This window comes from Cottoperca gobio, chromosome 1, assembly GCF_900634415.1.
Source record: "Cottoperca gobio chromosome 1, fCotGob3.1, whole genome shotgun sequence".
Lineage (NCBI taxonomy): Eukaryota > Metazoa > Chordata > Actinopteri > Perciformes > Bovichtidae > Cottoperca > Cottoperca gobio.
In genome coordinates, this window is record NC_041355.1 from 17,135,536 (window position 1) to 17,152,133 (window position 16,598).

At 41.1% G+C, this 16,598-nt stretch overlaps 1 protein-coding gene across 2 annotated transcripts; it reads left to right on the forward strand.

Annotated features, from left to right (window-relative positions):
* The first annotated feature begins 1,492 nt into the window (after positions 1–1,492).
* Positions 1,493–16,216, forward strand: qtgal (queuosine-tRNA galactosyltransferase). 2 transcript variants are annotated; one of them, XM_029432110.1, is made up of 13 exons: positions 1,501–1,619; positions 1,757–1,941; positions 2,204–2,320; positions 2,405–2,504; positions 3,582–3,646; positions 4,857–4,922; positions 5,871–5,966; positions 9,213–9,308; positions 9,900–10,024; positions 13,471–13,606; positions 13,707–13,775; positions 13,958–14,032; positions 14,936–16,216. In XM_029432110.1, exons 2-13 carry the CDS (start codon positions 1,864–1,866, stop codon positions 15,014–15,016), a joined length of 1,104 nt encoding a protein of 367 aa, XP_029287970.1. In that variant the 5' UTR covers positions 1,501–1,619; positions 1,757–1,863; the 3' UTR covers positions 15,017–16,216. The 2 variants fall into 2 exon arrangements, with proteins under 2 accessions (XP_029295761.1, XP_029287970.1); XM_029439901.1 differs by having other exon boundaries at positions 1,493–1,941.
* The last annotated feature ends 382 nt before the right edge of the window (positions 16,217–16,598 follow it).

Consider the following 16,598-nt stretch of genomic DNA (forward strand, 5'->3'; position numbering starts at 1 on the left):
TAAGAGAAGACCAGAACACGATCTTTCTCCTTACAATCCAGTTTAGCAGGTGTGTTATATCTGTACAGCAGACAGGCCAAATTCTCTCCTGATCCCATTTATCGTGCACTCAAGCATGAGATAATAATCCCCCCCACCCACCTGGAGCTGTTGTTCCTGGCCTGCAGTGAGGCGTTTGTACAATTTAAAGAAGCATTCAGTGATAAATTAAGTTTAGTCCTTTTCAACATGCTGCTGCAATGTGGGAACAATTATTCTCCAGCGTAATCTCCAAACTACATCCTGTCTGAGTGGTGGTTGCCTGATTGAGAAGGATTGTGTGTCTGTGTGTAATAAAAATTCAGAACTTCATTAAAAATAACACAGAAGTTAAGCAGCTTAAGTTCCTCCAAAGCTTTTATTGCTCATGGATTGTTATCAGGACACAAATAAAATAGAACAAATGAGGATGAATATGACGATAATAGGGAAGACTGTACTCTGGAAGTGCCCTACTAGATGTAATGGATACCAGAGTTTGGATAAACCATAATAATTCCTGACTCAGATCATGAACTGTTGTATTATCCCCGCTTCAGTTGAGTGTTGGGATTTGTATTCATTTTGTTGTTACAGTCACTGCGGTTCAATTTAAATATATCTTAATCACCCAGAATGACTCACACACACTCAAACACTGAATCTGCTTATTGGTTGGAAACGGACACGCACACTCTCTCTCTCTCTCTCTCTCTCTCTCTCTTTGAAAACGATGTTCAAAAACAATATTTCAGCCCATCCTGTTTTTCTGTCTGCTCACCAAGTCAAACCTCCGATGCTGCAGCTGCCAAGTTAACATAAAAAAACCCACACTGATCTGGTTCCTTATAGTCAACACTGCTGGAAAGCTAGACAGAGCTGCTCTGTTGAATGCCATCAAAAATTAGTCTGACCAAGCAAAACAAGAAAGACAGAAAAAGAGAACTCTTTACTTCCTATGTGTTTTAAACATCCTGAATGATCTGAAGTATACTTAAAAATAAAATACATTTCTATATGTCCCTAAAGACATGTTACTTTTGTATGCTGTAGAAATACAATAAATAGGTTCCATAACAACTGAACAATTTCATTGAGAACTGAGCAAACTACCTGCTGATGAAGACCATGAGAAGTGGATAAAAGTGGCCCTTTTGCTAATAATTCCTTACTGTTGGATACTGATTACCAGCATACATAGCAAAGCCTATGATACATAATGGCTCACAAATTCCTGACAAAATATATTTCAAACAATATAAATCTCAATTGAACATTAATGATGATGTATCCGTTTTGAGATGGGAACAGTTGTTTTATGTCCAGCTCTTGTTAATTTACTCTTTATTATACTACTGCACAGAGAACTAAATGAAGCTCTCGTTGACGTCACAGTTCAGATGATTGACGGGGAGTTTCAGCGAATCCGGTGTCTGTCCGTGTTTTGCACGAGCCAATGAGCGTCCGGAATTCATTGTTTGCGGAAGTTGTGAAGCTGTTACCCTCGCGGCGAGTGTTACTAAATGTTTTCCTAACAGTATTACTTTAAACGTTACTAAATGTACAGAACAACTTCCAGGAGATGTCATTTATCGACGAGGGTACATTTTACATAGAGAACAGATAAAAACAATTGTGTTCACTGACATTAATGTATTCACGTGTAGCCCGCGTGGGTCATTCTTCGTCACTGACTGTGTTTTTTAACGTCCATTCGGTTTATCTTCATTGTTTTCAGACATTTCTAACGTCAGCTGTTTAATCTGCTAAACCAAATTTGGACGTCGGCTCACGGCTGAGTCGTTGCCCAGAAAGGTAGCGGGCACTGCGGGCTCACGGTTTGACATGAACCCACCGAAGCGGCTCTGCTCCACAGAAAATGCAGAAGCACCGACAGGAGGGCAGGAAGAGGAAAGCAGAGTGGTGGGTGACAGATTAGCACTCTCCAATACACAGCTAACAATAATATACCGAGCTATTGGACAATATGAACGAGAGTTTTTCAGAGGAATTGGGTTACACATATAAATAGAGAAATCATAAAGAAAATAGGAATAAGTATGTAAAAAATATGCGCATTATACTACACTGTAAAACAACAGTATGGAAATATGTTATCTATTCATGGCTGCTTGTTCATGCATTAATCCGTTGCATTGACTGTAGAGTCTCTCTGTGTTTTCAGAGTATTGTCATGCCAATGTACAATGCATCCTGTTGGCTGGATGAATGTCTGCAGGCCATATTACATCAAGACTTCACTGGAATCATGGAGCTCTCTGTCTTTGACGACGCAAGCACTGTACGTTTGTTTCATTGCATATTTACACACGGACATGTCATTTGTCTCAGAATAGTTCAAACTCTCTTTGTGTGTGTCCTTTAGGACGACTCCAGGACAGTGGTTGAGGGCTGGAGGGAGAGGCTGGAAGCGAGGGGCATCTCAGTACTGATCTCCGGCCACAACTCTGCCCAACCCAGAGGAGGTCAGTAGACTTTTAGGTTGTTGAATTCCCAGTCCCGATTGGATTACCTTTTTAGTCAGAAGTTAATTTTATTGGGAAGAAAATGTTGACAAAAAAGATGAATTGATTGGGATGTTATTTTTTAGGGGGAAATGTGTAAGAAATCATCAACACTTTAAAATATTTGAGCATGAACATTAATTTCACGCAAAATAACTTAAGTCCACTTACTAGCTTTCAGCTGTATCTCATGTTCTTCTCCTTCATGGAGATCGCTTCCCAGCAGATTCTGAGACCAGTTTTGGTCCGGTGTTCACAGACAGCTGACATTGTTTGTTTCTAAAGTTTATTTAGTATCTTGCTTTGAAGGCTGTTAGAGGAGGTTAGGAAGTTAAGAAAACAATAGAAAGTTGATCTTGAGTTAAGATTATATTGTAAAAAATGTTCATTATAAAGTGAGTGACTGAGGAAAATTATTAATGTATGTTTGTGATCTATTAAATTAAGATATGTGATTTTAATTTGCTTCTAATAGATTTGACAATTGATTTTAAGGTTTTACTCATTACTTTTAAAGATCTCTTTTATCTGTATCCAGCATACACTTGTGTGTCCATATATACCTGCACCCAACCTCAGATCCTGCAAGAAAACTTTACGAACGATTACCCGATCTAGACTCGCTACCTCAATAACTTCCTTTACATTTCTCTCTTCATAAACTTGCAATTCTGCATTAATGGGGCCTTCTGTGTCATGTCACCTTTAACCAAACCACCAGAGAGTTGATAATATCAGTCACTGGATCAGCCACGTTGTAAAAATGTTTTGTTCGCGAACCAAATTAAGAAGCTTGGTGTTTAGTTTTAGTTGTATATTCTCCTGATTAACCAGCGAACAGTAATGTTTGACAAAGATAAATCAGCATGGGGTTCACTGTGACGGGTTACTGTTGCATTTTTTGGTTTTGCATTTTGAAAATGTCCCATGATTAATGGTTGAACATTATAATTACTTACACATGGCACAATGGAAATAGTTTGAACACAGAGGCATTCAAATGCAAACATATACATAAAGTCTTATGTTGTCTTTCAGTGGGATATGCAAAGAATAAGGCAGTATCTCAGAGCTGTGGCCAATACTTGTGCTTTCAGGATGCGGTAAGTGTGTGTGTGTGTGTGTCTGTGTGTCTGTGTGTCTATGTGTCTATGTGTCAGTCAGAGCATGTTTCATTTAACTTTCCAGATGTATTCCATAACACATACAGTAGTGAGTCAAGTCTAATTAGACCATATTGGTTTTTCAAACATACACGCTATGTGCTGTACATGGAGACCTTGACACACAGACCTCAGTGACTGTTTGACAGACCTGTCAGAACACGTGACTAATGAGCTGAGAGCAGCCTTTCAGATGTGTGGTATGTGGTCATGTGAGAGGAAGCTCTGTCTCTGAAACAGTGCTTTGTAGTCACATCTGAAGGCTGAATTGTCAAAACTACAAATCAAAGGCCGCAACATCGGAATTTGTGATCTCCGTTTGGATTTATAACGGCTTGGGTCAAACAGTTTATAAAAGACTCTTTTATTTTAACAGAAGAAAAGACTCAATGACAATAAGATTGCTTTTCTCAGAGATCAACTATTTGTTTCTTCTCTGCTTTTGTCTTCTGTGTACATCAAACTTGTTTCTTTCCACAAAGTCCAGGAACATAATGTCTTCATTCATGTCTCTGTCTCTTTGTTATGCTTTATATTTTTAGTTATTTCTATATAATTAGACATTTCTAATTGTACCTCATTTGTTTTTTGTGATTTATGTGAAGTAGCTGCTATAACATCGCAATTTCCCTTTTGGTATCTAGCTAGCAGGCTAACTATTACTGATCTGTTCTAATAGGGCCGGGCTATAGGGCCAAAATCTTCTATTCCAATATAGTTAATTTCATATCTCGATAACGCTATAGATCACGATATAAATACAAATAAATTAATTAAAGTCATAGTAAAGCCTTTTTTGTATCGTCCTGTTTGAATTTAGTACTGGACACATGAAAAAGTATATTAGAATAGAATAGAGTATTTTCTCATTTAATTAAGAACTTTAGTGCAAATTGAACATGATCGTTTCAAGTGAAACTAATAAAAGAATTAATAATATTTCCAGCTATACGCTGTTTGTGTGACGTAAAAACAAAACCGCAATATTAAAATGATATTTCTGAGAAATTTGAGTTGGTTTGTGCCCGTTATTATCCATTTAGACAACGTTTAGTGTACCTTTAATATGTACTCGTACACATGATGCTGAATACTTACAATATTTAACATGTAGTATGTGTTTCAATAAATGTACTTTTTTTAACTCCAGGATGACGTTATGTGTCCCCAAAGAGTACGTCTGCAGTATGAAGCATCTGCCCTCCACCCAAACTCTGTAAGTTCTCCCTCAAGTATGTGCTTACTCACTTCCTTTCCTCGCTGTCACACTCTGCATTCACCCCTCCTGCCTTTTCTTTTCTCCTCACTTTTCTCCCTCTCCTTCCCTTTCTCTCTCTCTGATCATCTGACCAATCCTTCCCCAAAAATATACTGTGTGTGTGTGTGTGTGTGTGTGTGTGTGTGTGTGTGTGTGTGTGTGTGTGTGTGTGTGTGCTTCCATACAGTTGGCATGCAGAACAGTGTGAGTATCCGGTGTTGATGCTTTCTGTGGCCTGCCAGGTCAGAGGTAAAAGGTTGTGTGTATGAGGGAAGTGAGGGAGACAGCATGGAGACAGCAGGCTTGCTGCCCTGCACAAACAACCTGCCTCTTTCTGTTATGGCTTATCATCTTTCTCTTCTTTATGTAAGCCTTTACTTTGCATTGATGTCCGTGTTCTCTGATTTGACTGTATGTATCAAAACGGGCACAACTGAGATGACTCAGATACACACAATTATTTTCTTGCTTAATAAATTAATTGTTTGGCCTAAAAACAGAGCCACAGGTGACGTCTCACAGAGGTCATGCTTTGTCAGGAAAAACTATCCAACGCCCCAAACATATTCAGATTAATATCGTACACATAGAAGAAAATGAAAATGTAGAAAATGATGAAAACTATTGATTGATTAGTCGACTAATTGTTTCAGCTTCATTCAAAATGTTAACAACAATTCAAACATTGATGTGTCTTTGTGGTTGTTTAAGCTTAAATGTACTTTTATTCTGAAGGCTTACTAATGAAACCAGAAGTGATCTTCGCAGCACACCGCAAACCTATGAAAACAAAACGTACTCGTTACTTCTATGGCAGCAGCATTTTTCCAAAATTACTGCAAATGTTTTCAATGGTTCCTGAAAGAAAAATGTTTTTCATGGTGTCTGCGTGTGTTTTCGTGATAGCTGATTGGCTGTAAAGTTCGGAGGCTTCCCGAGGGATCTACCGAGCGTTACACACGCTGGATCAACACCATCACTCAGGATCAGCTCATCACACAGGTAAATACACGCAGCTTGGAACAGCGTGTATGTTTGGGCACTTCAATGCCCGTGAATGTGTGTTTGTGTGTATGCGAGAGGTCATGTGCCAGACAGCGACCAGGTCAGACAGAAACAGGATACGTACCTGCCGCTCGCAGTTTCCACGGAAATGTGGCGGTGGACTGGACGGAGGACGCAGCATCACTCCTGACCTCTCTGTCCATCACGGTCCCACCAGAGGAAACGGGTCCCACTGCCAGCTGTCTGCTGAAGGTAGTCTAAAGTGGAAACTGTTGGCAGTGGAGAAGTTCATTTTGCAGACAAAAGTACTGCAGTCTTATTACATTTTGATAAAATAGTGCTCCTGCACAGCTGTGTGAAAGTCGCCACATATGAACTTTGCTAAAGACTATTTTAAAGCGCACCATCAGCTTCTGCACTCCACCTCATTGGATTTCATAAGAAATTGTTTTATGGCCCAAAACAGAAAAATGACTCCTCTTCCTTCCAGGTGGCTCAGCCGAGTCACGGCAAACATTTATGCCTCTGTTATCGCCTAATCAGACTCATCTCAAATAACAAAGATAATGGTAACATGACCCAGCACAAGCTGATAACATTGTCCCTACATTGGCACAATGTTGGCTTGCTAACTTGGTACTATAATACACATCAGAGAACCTCGATATGAACTGGCAGGGCAGTGGCTACTTAAAGGGATCCTTCTTAGATGTTCAAGCAGCTTTGTGTCATTACAATCTGGGTAGTTCATGCAAATGAGCAGTGTTTAACTTCCCTCCACAATGCCACCTCCCCACTCATGTGCCAGCAAAACTCTGCCAGATGACATGTTTGCCGGCTCTGTTGATGGAACCGCAGGTTTTTGTATTCTCGACGATTTTAAAAATGTAATGCTGGAATCTGACATTTGGGGGCTACTTGTGTATCAGCCACAATACAGTGCGGAGGAATTATGGTATGATGGAGAAGTTCGAGGCTCAATCGCCACCAGCCAGAGAGAAAAGCCCAGTGCATTCTGGTTTTCTACCTTTTAGGCAAAAGCGAACACCACAAACCTTTTTCCTGTGTTTTCTCTGGTTATGTAGCAACAATTTCAAAAATATTTGCGCCTTTCTACTGCATAGACAGCCTGATTGTATGTGTCTCTCCAACTGGGAAATAGTTGTAAACATCTTTTGCTTTCCACTTTTACTACTAATACTTCTACTTTCACCATGTTGAATAGTGACATTAATCACTAAATGATAAGTGAAATGAATGTGACACCACTGGCAGTATTTCTATTTATGTTGAGATGTCTGTCTGAACAAAACACATTCGTCACCAAGGATACAAGACAACCTGGACCAACTCTTGTTCTAACACACACACACACACACACACACACACACACACACACACACACACACACACACACACACACAGTCTGCATAACTCCTTAGCAGGCATTCCTGGTTATTAATGTGATATTAAGTTTCATGGAGCATGAGATCACGCATTGATTCTGTAGGCTTGAAGGCAGCTCATTTCCCGTCACATTTTCTTATTTTTTCACTTTATCTGCCTTTAGTTCCAGTTTCTGGGTAAAGAAACAGAATCTAACTGAGTTAAACCAGAGATTTTCTCAGAGTGGAGCTCGTTTAACTTGATCCAGAGGTGGAACCTGAGTGTTCATCTGTAGGACATTAGATATAGTTATCCCAAACCTTCCCTACCCCACTGACTCCTCACATCCACACGACTCCCTTTCTCTCTCTCACTCTCTCTCTCTCCCCCTCTTTCTCTCTCCCACTCTCTCTCTCTCCCCCTCTTTCTCTCTCTCTCACTCTCTCTATTCTTCCATGGATTCCCAGAACTCATTCTTATTCATGCTTTTGGCAAAAGCGTACATCTGCGAAATGTTGCAATATTACAACAGGAGGGAGAGGAGATGTAAGTATGCGGGGACACACACACACACACACACACACACACACACACACACACACACACACACACCACTAGATTCTGTCCAGCTGTTTGACTGGCTGAATCCAGATGTTTTCCCCAATTTTCTTCATCTGTGTTGCATTTCAGTTATGCAGTAGTATTCAACTTAAACCAAGAACACTTACTTGTGCACACACACACACACACACACACACACACACACACACACACACACACACACACACATCGTGACATAGTTGGAGAAAGAAACAGCTCAACCTGGACTGACCCTCAGATTCAAAACGCAAGAACACTACTGAGCAAAACACACAAAGGCAGAGAAAAGGAGGAACAAGAAAGGGCGAAGAGGGCTAGGCAGCAGTGGAATGAATGAGTTGGGGGTGAATAGAGGAAGAAATGTAGGAGCCGTAATGTGCTCCTGGTGTTGTAGGGTTAGAAAGAGAAAAAGAGGCCAAAACAAAGTCATTAGTCAAAGATCATGTGCCAGAGGATGGAAGTGTGTATCCTCCCCCTGCACACTTCAGGAAGCACACACTTCTGTAAGAGAACACATGTGGCTGCACTCTAACCTATTTTGTTTGCAGGTTTCAAAGTTTTGCAGAGTCTTTCTGCATTCGACTGTTTGCTCCTAGAAGCCGAATGGGAAATTTCCCAGAGCCACATGCCAAATCCTGGTCAGGTTTCAGCTGATATATTGTTGTGTGTTCTAACCACGACAAGAAGTTCCTTTATTTATAAAGTGGAGCTGAAACAAAATGCTGTTTCCTGCACCGTGTTTGTGTACGTGTACTTACATATCCTGATAACTCTTGCAGGATTTGATTGTTCAAGCCCAAGTGCAGACTTGTTTGCGTGTTTACATCAAACATGAAGAGATATTTATATGAATATAATAAACTCTTTTTATACTCCCAGCTACTACTATGTACAACCTTATTTTAGAGTTGCATATCATGTTCTCTGTTCCTCAGTGCACTCTGATCAGTTTCATGTTTCATGTTTCAACCTTGTTTCTATCCTATAGTCTGCCCACTAGTTGATATTTGGTCAGAATATTTGTTGAAAATGTTGAGGTGTGATTTATTATGTCTCACCCGGCATACACACTTTGTTTGAAATAGAGCAAGACGGATACAAATAGACACGTAACCAGAGTTCTGTAAGTTAACAAGAAGATTACTTGAAAACGGTCCGTTCACAGTGACCAGTATGGACACTAACAGTGTGTTTATGATTATATTTCTGGATTGTATATGTCCTGATGTTATAGTCTGAGCTGTTCTTGTGTCTCAGGTTTACACGTCTCATGGGCCCACAGTCGTCATGCCGACGTGGTTCTGCTCAAGGCACTGGTACCTGAAGGTTGGACCGTTTGATGAGGGAGGCAAGGTGAGAGTTCACACATCTTACTTTTCCGCTCCATTTGACAGTCCAACCAAACCTCCATTCTTATTTAGGATCCATTTTCGGTTCATGTTTATTTTGCTTGACATTTTCTGAACTTACCAGACTGTTCTAGCTCTTCTATTATTTTACCCACTTAGTCATTATATCCACATTACTGATGATTATCTATCAAACATCAAGTGTCAATGGTCAACCCTACAATATCATCGCAATATTCATATCGAGGTATTTGGCCGATTAAGTTAATATAGTGATAACGTGCAGACTTATTTTCCCCCATCGACCAATCGATTAGTTGAAGAAGGTCGAATTTGAGAAGATTTTCTTTGGTTGACTACAGCCCTAATGAACACAATGTTCGGCTGAATGCATGAAGGGGAGTGAAAGTCTTTATATTATATACGTTTATATTATGTCCTTACCTAAATGGACCCAACCACCATCACAAAATGCTTCTGCCCAAACTTACCTGAGCTCCATTAGCAAGTATTGATTCAATTCAAAATAAAGAAATGCATTACAATTATTAAGAGGCATCAACCATTATTTCACACTCTACTTCCTCCTCACCAGGGAGTGCCGGAGGACTTGCTCTTCTTCTACCAGAGTCTTCGTCAGGGAGGGGGCGTGGCCAGAGTCGACCGGTGCCTGCTGGTGTACCGTTACCACGAGAAGGCCACCACGCACTCTGTAACAGAGTCAGTCCCACCACACACCCCTTCCCCTGCTCAGCTACACACACACACACACACACACACACACACACACACACACACACACACACACACACACACACACACACACACACATACTTGGACACAGTGTTGATCCTCCACATACTCACAGCTGCCCGCTGGCATTCAAGGTTTTGTCAGGGCTCGATACTCTCACACAAATATACACACATTTTCAGAATGTTTTTGGAATTCCAGACACTTTCCCAGCCAATGAATCAATCATTTCAACCCGTTCTCTTCACTCTGTGGAATGTTCTGTGTGTGTGTGTGTGTGTGTGTGTGTGTGTGTGTGTGTGTGTGTGTGTGTGTGTGTGTGTGTGTGTGTGTGTGTGTGTGTGTCTGACACTCAAGGTCATGTAGTGTCTGTAGGTGCGTGTGAGTGCCTCAAATGGTAAAACACACCAAAGGAGAAGGTCTTTCCTGCCTTTCCTCCCAGCTACACCTCCCTCCCTTTCATCTCCTCCTTCCTTTACTCCTTCCTTCCTTCCTTACTCCCCTGCGTCTGTCCAATGCTCTTATATATGCCCGTGTTGACGCACTCCTTCACCGATCATCCTCCTCTCTGTCTTCATCTATCATCTGTCTATTTTTGGATGCCTATTTCAAGCTGCGCCTTGCCTACTTTCCACTCTCCACCACTTCTTGTCACCCCTCCCCATCGACAGACTACCTACTTCCTCTCTTTAGTCAGATAAAACCATCATCTTCTTTCTGTCTCTCACACACACACACACACACACACACACACACACACACACACACACACACACACACACACACCATGTAATTGTAGAGGCTCTGTCGGTGAGGTGAGAAGTGTGTTTTTAAAAGGTTAAGATGATGCTAAAGAGTAACTGAGATGAGAGGCTTCTTAACACAGAAAGGCTGTGTTTATAAATGTGAGTGTGTGTGCAGAGTGCACGAAAGTGTTTTTGCCTTTTGATCTGCAGGGTATTAGGGGGATGAAGGCTTCAGTATGTGTATACAGATACAGTTTATAGTACATCTCTGCCATGTTACTGCCATGTCTTAGAATCAAAGCCTGTATAGAGAATGTATAGAAAAGCAATCTGCAGACCACCCGCGCTCCAGGATGGTGGTGGGTTTGTTTGTCATATGAGGCCCACTGTTAGACCCAGTAACAGGCTCACTTCAGGAGATGAGAGCGGAGCATCTCCTGTGATTGTTTCCATATAATTATTCAACATCAGTGTGTAAGTGTGTGTGAGAGAGTGAGGAGGAAGAGGTTAAGAGCATGAGTAGAGCATGAAGACGTGTGTGTGTGTGTGTGTGTGTGTGTGTGTGTGTGTGTGTGTGTGTGTGTGTGTGTGTGTGTGTGTGTGTGTGTGACAGGCAACAGGAAAACAAGATCATTAAAATGTACACAATCTTTTCATCCAGTTGAACTACAGACTATTGTTTTTTTTATTCAGTCGTAGTTCTTATTTAATGCAGTGAATGCTTTTGGAAAATAAGAGATTATGGTCTAATACGAACAGGATGTTTCCAATGTATTACTTTTTTGTAGTTTTATCTTACATTTTTTTCAGCTGTGATAACACTGCAACTGTAAATTAATTTGTCTAACCTGGTTTACTCAAACCCCAAAAAGCTAAATATGATCTGCATACATGTTATACAGCACATGCAGTCAAATGAAATCAAATTTATTTGTATAGCCCAATATCACAAATCATACATTTGTCTCAGTGTGCTTTACAGACTGTACAGGTTACGACACCCTCTGTCCTTAGACCCTCGCATCGCACAAGGAAACACTTCCTAAAAGAAACCCCACAATTAAAGGGGAAAAATGTTATAAACCTCAGGGAGAGCAACTGAGGAGGGATCCCTCTCCCAGGACGGACAGACGTGCAATAGATGTCGTGTGTACAGGATAAACAACATAGTACAAATACAACATTTGACAGAAATTATGTTGTGTTGGAAAAGAGAAAGTATGGATGAATCCAGGATAATGTCAAAAAGGCTTCCCGGTGTCCAGCAGGACCAGGTCAGCAGGCGCAGCCACGATTCCTGATCCTGATGTAAACTTTATCAGAGGCAACCTGTCACATGGGAGACAGAAACAGAGGGAGAAGAAGAGAAGGAAGAGAGCAGGGAGGTGTCCCCCGGCAGTCTAAGCCTATAGCAGCATAACTAGGGGCTGATCCAAGGCAAACCTGAGCCAGCCCTAACTATAAGCTTTATCAAAAAGGAAAGTCTTTAGCCTGCTCTTAAATGTGGAGAGTGTGTCTGCCTCCCGAACACAAACTGGAAGCTGGTTCCACTGGAGAGGAGCTTGATAGCTGAAGGCTCTGGCTCCCATTGTACTCTTAGAGACTCTAGGAACTACAAGTAACTGTGCATTCTGGGACCGCAATGCTCTAGTTGGTTTATAAGGTACTATGAGATCTTTAAGATATGCTGGAGCCTGACCATTAATTGCTTTGTAAGTCAGGAGAAGGATTTTGAATTCTATTCTGTATTTTACCGGGAGCCAGTGCAGAGCAGCTAATACAGGAGTAATATGATCCCGTTTCCTTGTTCTTGTCAATACACGTGCCGCTGCATTTTGGATCAACTGAAGAGTCTTAAGCGACTTTTTGGGACAACCTGATAACAATGAGTTGCAGTAATCCAGCCTTGAAGTAACACATGCATGGACTAGTTTTTCTGCATCATTTTGAGACAGGATGTGTCTATTTTTGCAATGTTACGTAGATGAAAGAAGGCAGTCCTTGAGATTAGTTTTATGTGGGAGTTAAAAGACAGATCCTGATCAAAGATGACGCCAAGATTCCTTACAGTGGTGCTGGAGGCCAAATTAATGCCATCCAGAGCTTCTATGTCATTAGAAAATACGTTTCGGAGGCGTTTAGGGCCAAGTATAATAACTTCAGTTTTGTCTGTGTTTAACATCAAAAGGTTGCTAGACATCCAAGTTTTTATATCCTTAAGGCATGCTCGAAGTTTAGCCAATTGATTGGTTTCATCTGGTTTAATTGATGATATAATTGGGTATCATCCGCATAACAATGAAAGTTTATAGAGTGGTTCCTTATAATATTGACCAAAGGAAGCATATATAAGGTGAATAGAATCGGTCCAAGTCCAAGTACAGAACTTCAAGACTGACTTTGGCTGTCATGGAGGATTTATCATTAACGCATACAAATTGAGATCGCTCAGATAAATAGGACTTGAACCAGCTTAGTGCGGTTCCTTTTATGCCAACATAATGTTCCAGTCTCTGTAGTAGAATGTCATGATCAACAGTGTGTCTGTCTGTGTATCCCTGTATCTTTTCAGTAACAATGAAACCTTCTCACACTGAACTAGACAAACCTTCTTATCCTGCTTCTACGTCCATCCCTTGATCCTCCACTCATCGCCTCTGTTTCCAGGGAAACCATTTGGAAGCTGCGCGTGGACTTCCTGCAGGAGAGAGTTCTAAACCAATGGGAGAGCTGCACCATATGGAACGCCGGGAAACAGGGCCGGAAGCTGTACCGAAGCCTGAGCCCGACCAATCAGAAGAAGGTATGCTACCTCCAGCTATGCAGTCGGATGTGGGACAGACAAAGTTACTTTTAAGTAGTTCTATTAGTGGAGTTCACCGCTTTTCTGTTTCATTCATCAGGTCAAGGCTTTCTGTGATGTCGATGAGAACAAGATCCAGAAAGGCTTTTACACATACGAGGAATCCAAGGTGAGATCCGCCACTGTGGATACTAAGTACAAGCTCAATAGTGATTCAATGTAAGCAAGTTGTAAGCTATAATGATCGGTCACCCAACCACTTTATTCCCGTGAATTAGATTCCTATAAAGCTGTGACCAACAATAATATGTGGTTTTCTGTATCTCTCGCTTTCTCTTAATACCCCTCCAGCAAAGACCCAAGCCAAAAATCCCAGTTCTGCACTACAAAGACGCCTCCGCCCCGTTCATTATCTGTGTTAAACTGGTGAGCAGAGAACGTGTTTGTGTGTTGTATGTTTGCTGTTTCTGACCGCCTGTCCCTCAGGTCTGTAATCTAAGTTAACGACATAATGATCAAGGGCGTGTGCCCGGCACAGGACATAATACACACACACACACACACACACACACACACACACACACACACACACACACGGGGCAGTCAGGAAATGGATAGAGACAACAGCCTGATCTTTGATCACACGATGCTTATACAAATATCTAAATGTTTTTGCCACAGTTCAGTTCTGTACATTTTTGGCTCCAAAGTCCTGCCAATATGTATTAACTATTGCATAACCTTTTTCTAAGATAATGGCATTCTCCTTTTCTTATTTTTTTTGTTTTATTAATATACAATAACACACACACACACACACATTTTGCTGTTCTGGCAGCCAAATCACTAATTGCCTATTTATCACCGAGCCAGTTTCAGACGGCAAATCTAGAGTGACCCCACCTACGGGGGCTACTAATTGCTCAATTATGGGAATTTGGAGACGTAATCACAGTTGGAGGACAAAGAGACCTGGACCCTCTCTCCTTCTCTATGACACACACACACACAGACACACACACATAAACACCTGGACTCAATCTCAAACAAGTATTTTTTTATACCCAGATGTCAAATAACCTCAATCAACAAATATACAATTATTTGAGCTTGGTACATTTTCCACGGTTAAACCTAAGTTTATGTTGGCAAGTCTCAATCTCTTCAGCCTGTATATAACCTTTGACTTTAGTTCAGTGTGGTTAAAACACTGGAGACAACAATGACCTTCATTAAAGTGACAAAGCAAATGGACGAGTTTAAAGGCAAACAATCCTGTAGTTCTTTTTTGAGTTTTCTGTTTGTCTCATGTTGTTGTTTCATTTGTAGGACATGACAGAAGGCGTTCTGGAGGGAAACCTCAGCTCTTTGCAGCTAAAGGAAGGAACAGATTACTACCATTTCAACTGATCGCTCAGAGTGACGGAGACGTCAAGAGGAGCCCTGCGGCTTTACGGGCTAAGAGGAATGCACACAAACTGAGGGATAGGCAGGTGATAAGAACAGAGTGAACTGAACACTGAGACAGAGTCGATGACAAAACCAAGACCAGGGAAAGAGTAAGTTATAATTCATTGTAAGTGCCAAAAGACACTTTTTACGTATGTTAATCGAAAGTTATCAAAGTATTACTCAGCAAAGTTGATGGAAGTGCTGATAAAAGCACAACAGTTACACCCCAGCCCGGTTTCCCGCCCGGTACAGACCAAGACCAATTACACTTTCATATCTGTTCATTAAATATAAAGCTTCAGCCAGGAGGCGCATGGTAGTCTACTTTGTTTTGGTACCACCTCGGTCGAGGTTCCAAAGTGAACTGAGCCGATATTATAAATTGAGGTTATAACACGGCGATGGAGAGATCCATCACTATTGCAACATGGGACATCCTGCACTAACCTGCCATTCTTAATTTGCCAGGATATCCTCAATAGCGATCACATTTAAAAACATTCTCTTGACCCAGATTTTAAATAATGTCAACCCGCAAAAACCAGTCAGCAAAGAGTCCCGCCTACATTGACAGGGTACTATCGGCAGTGGAAAAGGAAGTTGAGAAAAACCCCTGGTAACAAAAGGGAGTCGAGTTGAGCCGAACCTCGCAGTGCAAGCATATTCTTACTTGTCATATCACGTTTTTTATATTCTTACGAAAACATAAATGAAAGAGGCATATTACACACAAATGTTTCGGACTATTTCTTGGTCAAACGCAATTTTTACAGTTTCTGTACAAATCAAACAAACTAAATATAACAGGTGAATTAGTGATCTCTAGATGTTGTGCCCTGTAGATTGAGGCTATTCTTTTCCCCCTGTTTCCAGTCTGTGTGCTAAACTAAGCTGACTGTCTCCTGGCTGTAGCTTTATATTCAACTGACAGATAAGTTAGAGAGAAAACATTTTCCTAAAAGAGAGAAAAATATCAAACTATTCCTTTAACAAGCTTGAACATGGGTGTGCGTGCTCATAGAAGTATGGAGGGGTGATTTGGTAAAGAAGAGGCCCTTGTGTTTTACTCTTCGGAGGACATCTATTTATCATGCAAGAGGACATGACTATTTGCCGATGTTGGCCATTGGAGGAATAAAATGTTATTATGTTTTCTAATCCTGTGTGAGCTGAGATTGTTATTTGCCATCCTGTACACTTGAACATGTGTTAAAGTTAGAGGAAGCGATGTGAGTCAGCATCATCACAGAAGGTTCAACTTATAAAGGGTGGGATGTTTTATGGCCGGAATCACACTGATTTCTCAACAGCCCTCTCTGATGCAACCATGCAAAATCAGATACACGCACACAGCTGCTGCAAACGTATCAACATGGATACTGCACGTATTTGTTTTTCTTTCTCCGGGTCTCTTATGAAATCTAAAGAACAATAACTTCTTTAAGAGAGCACAGTTCTGATACATAAACACGCACAAAAAGTTTATTTTACCTCACAGAGTGTGGGGTTTTTCTGCCCAAAGGTAAACAGACCTTTCCCC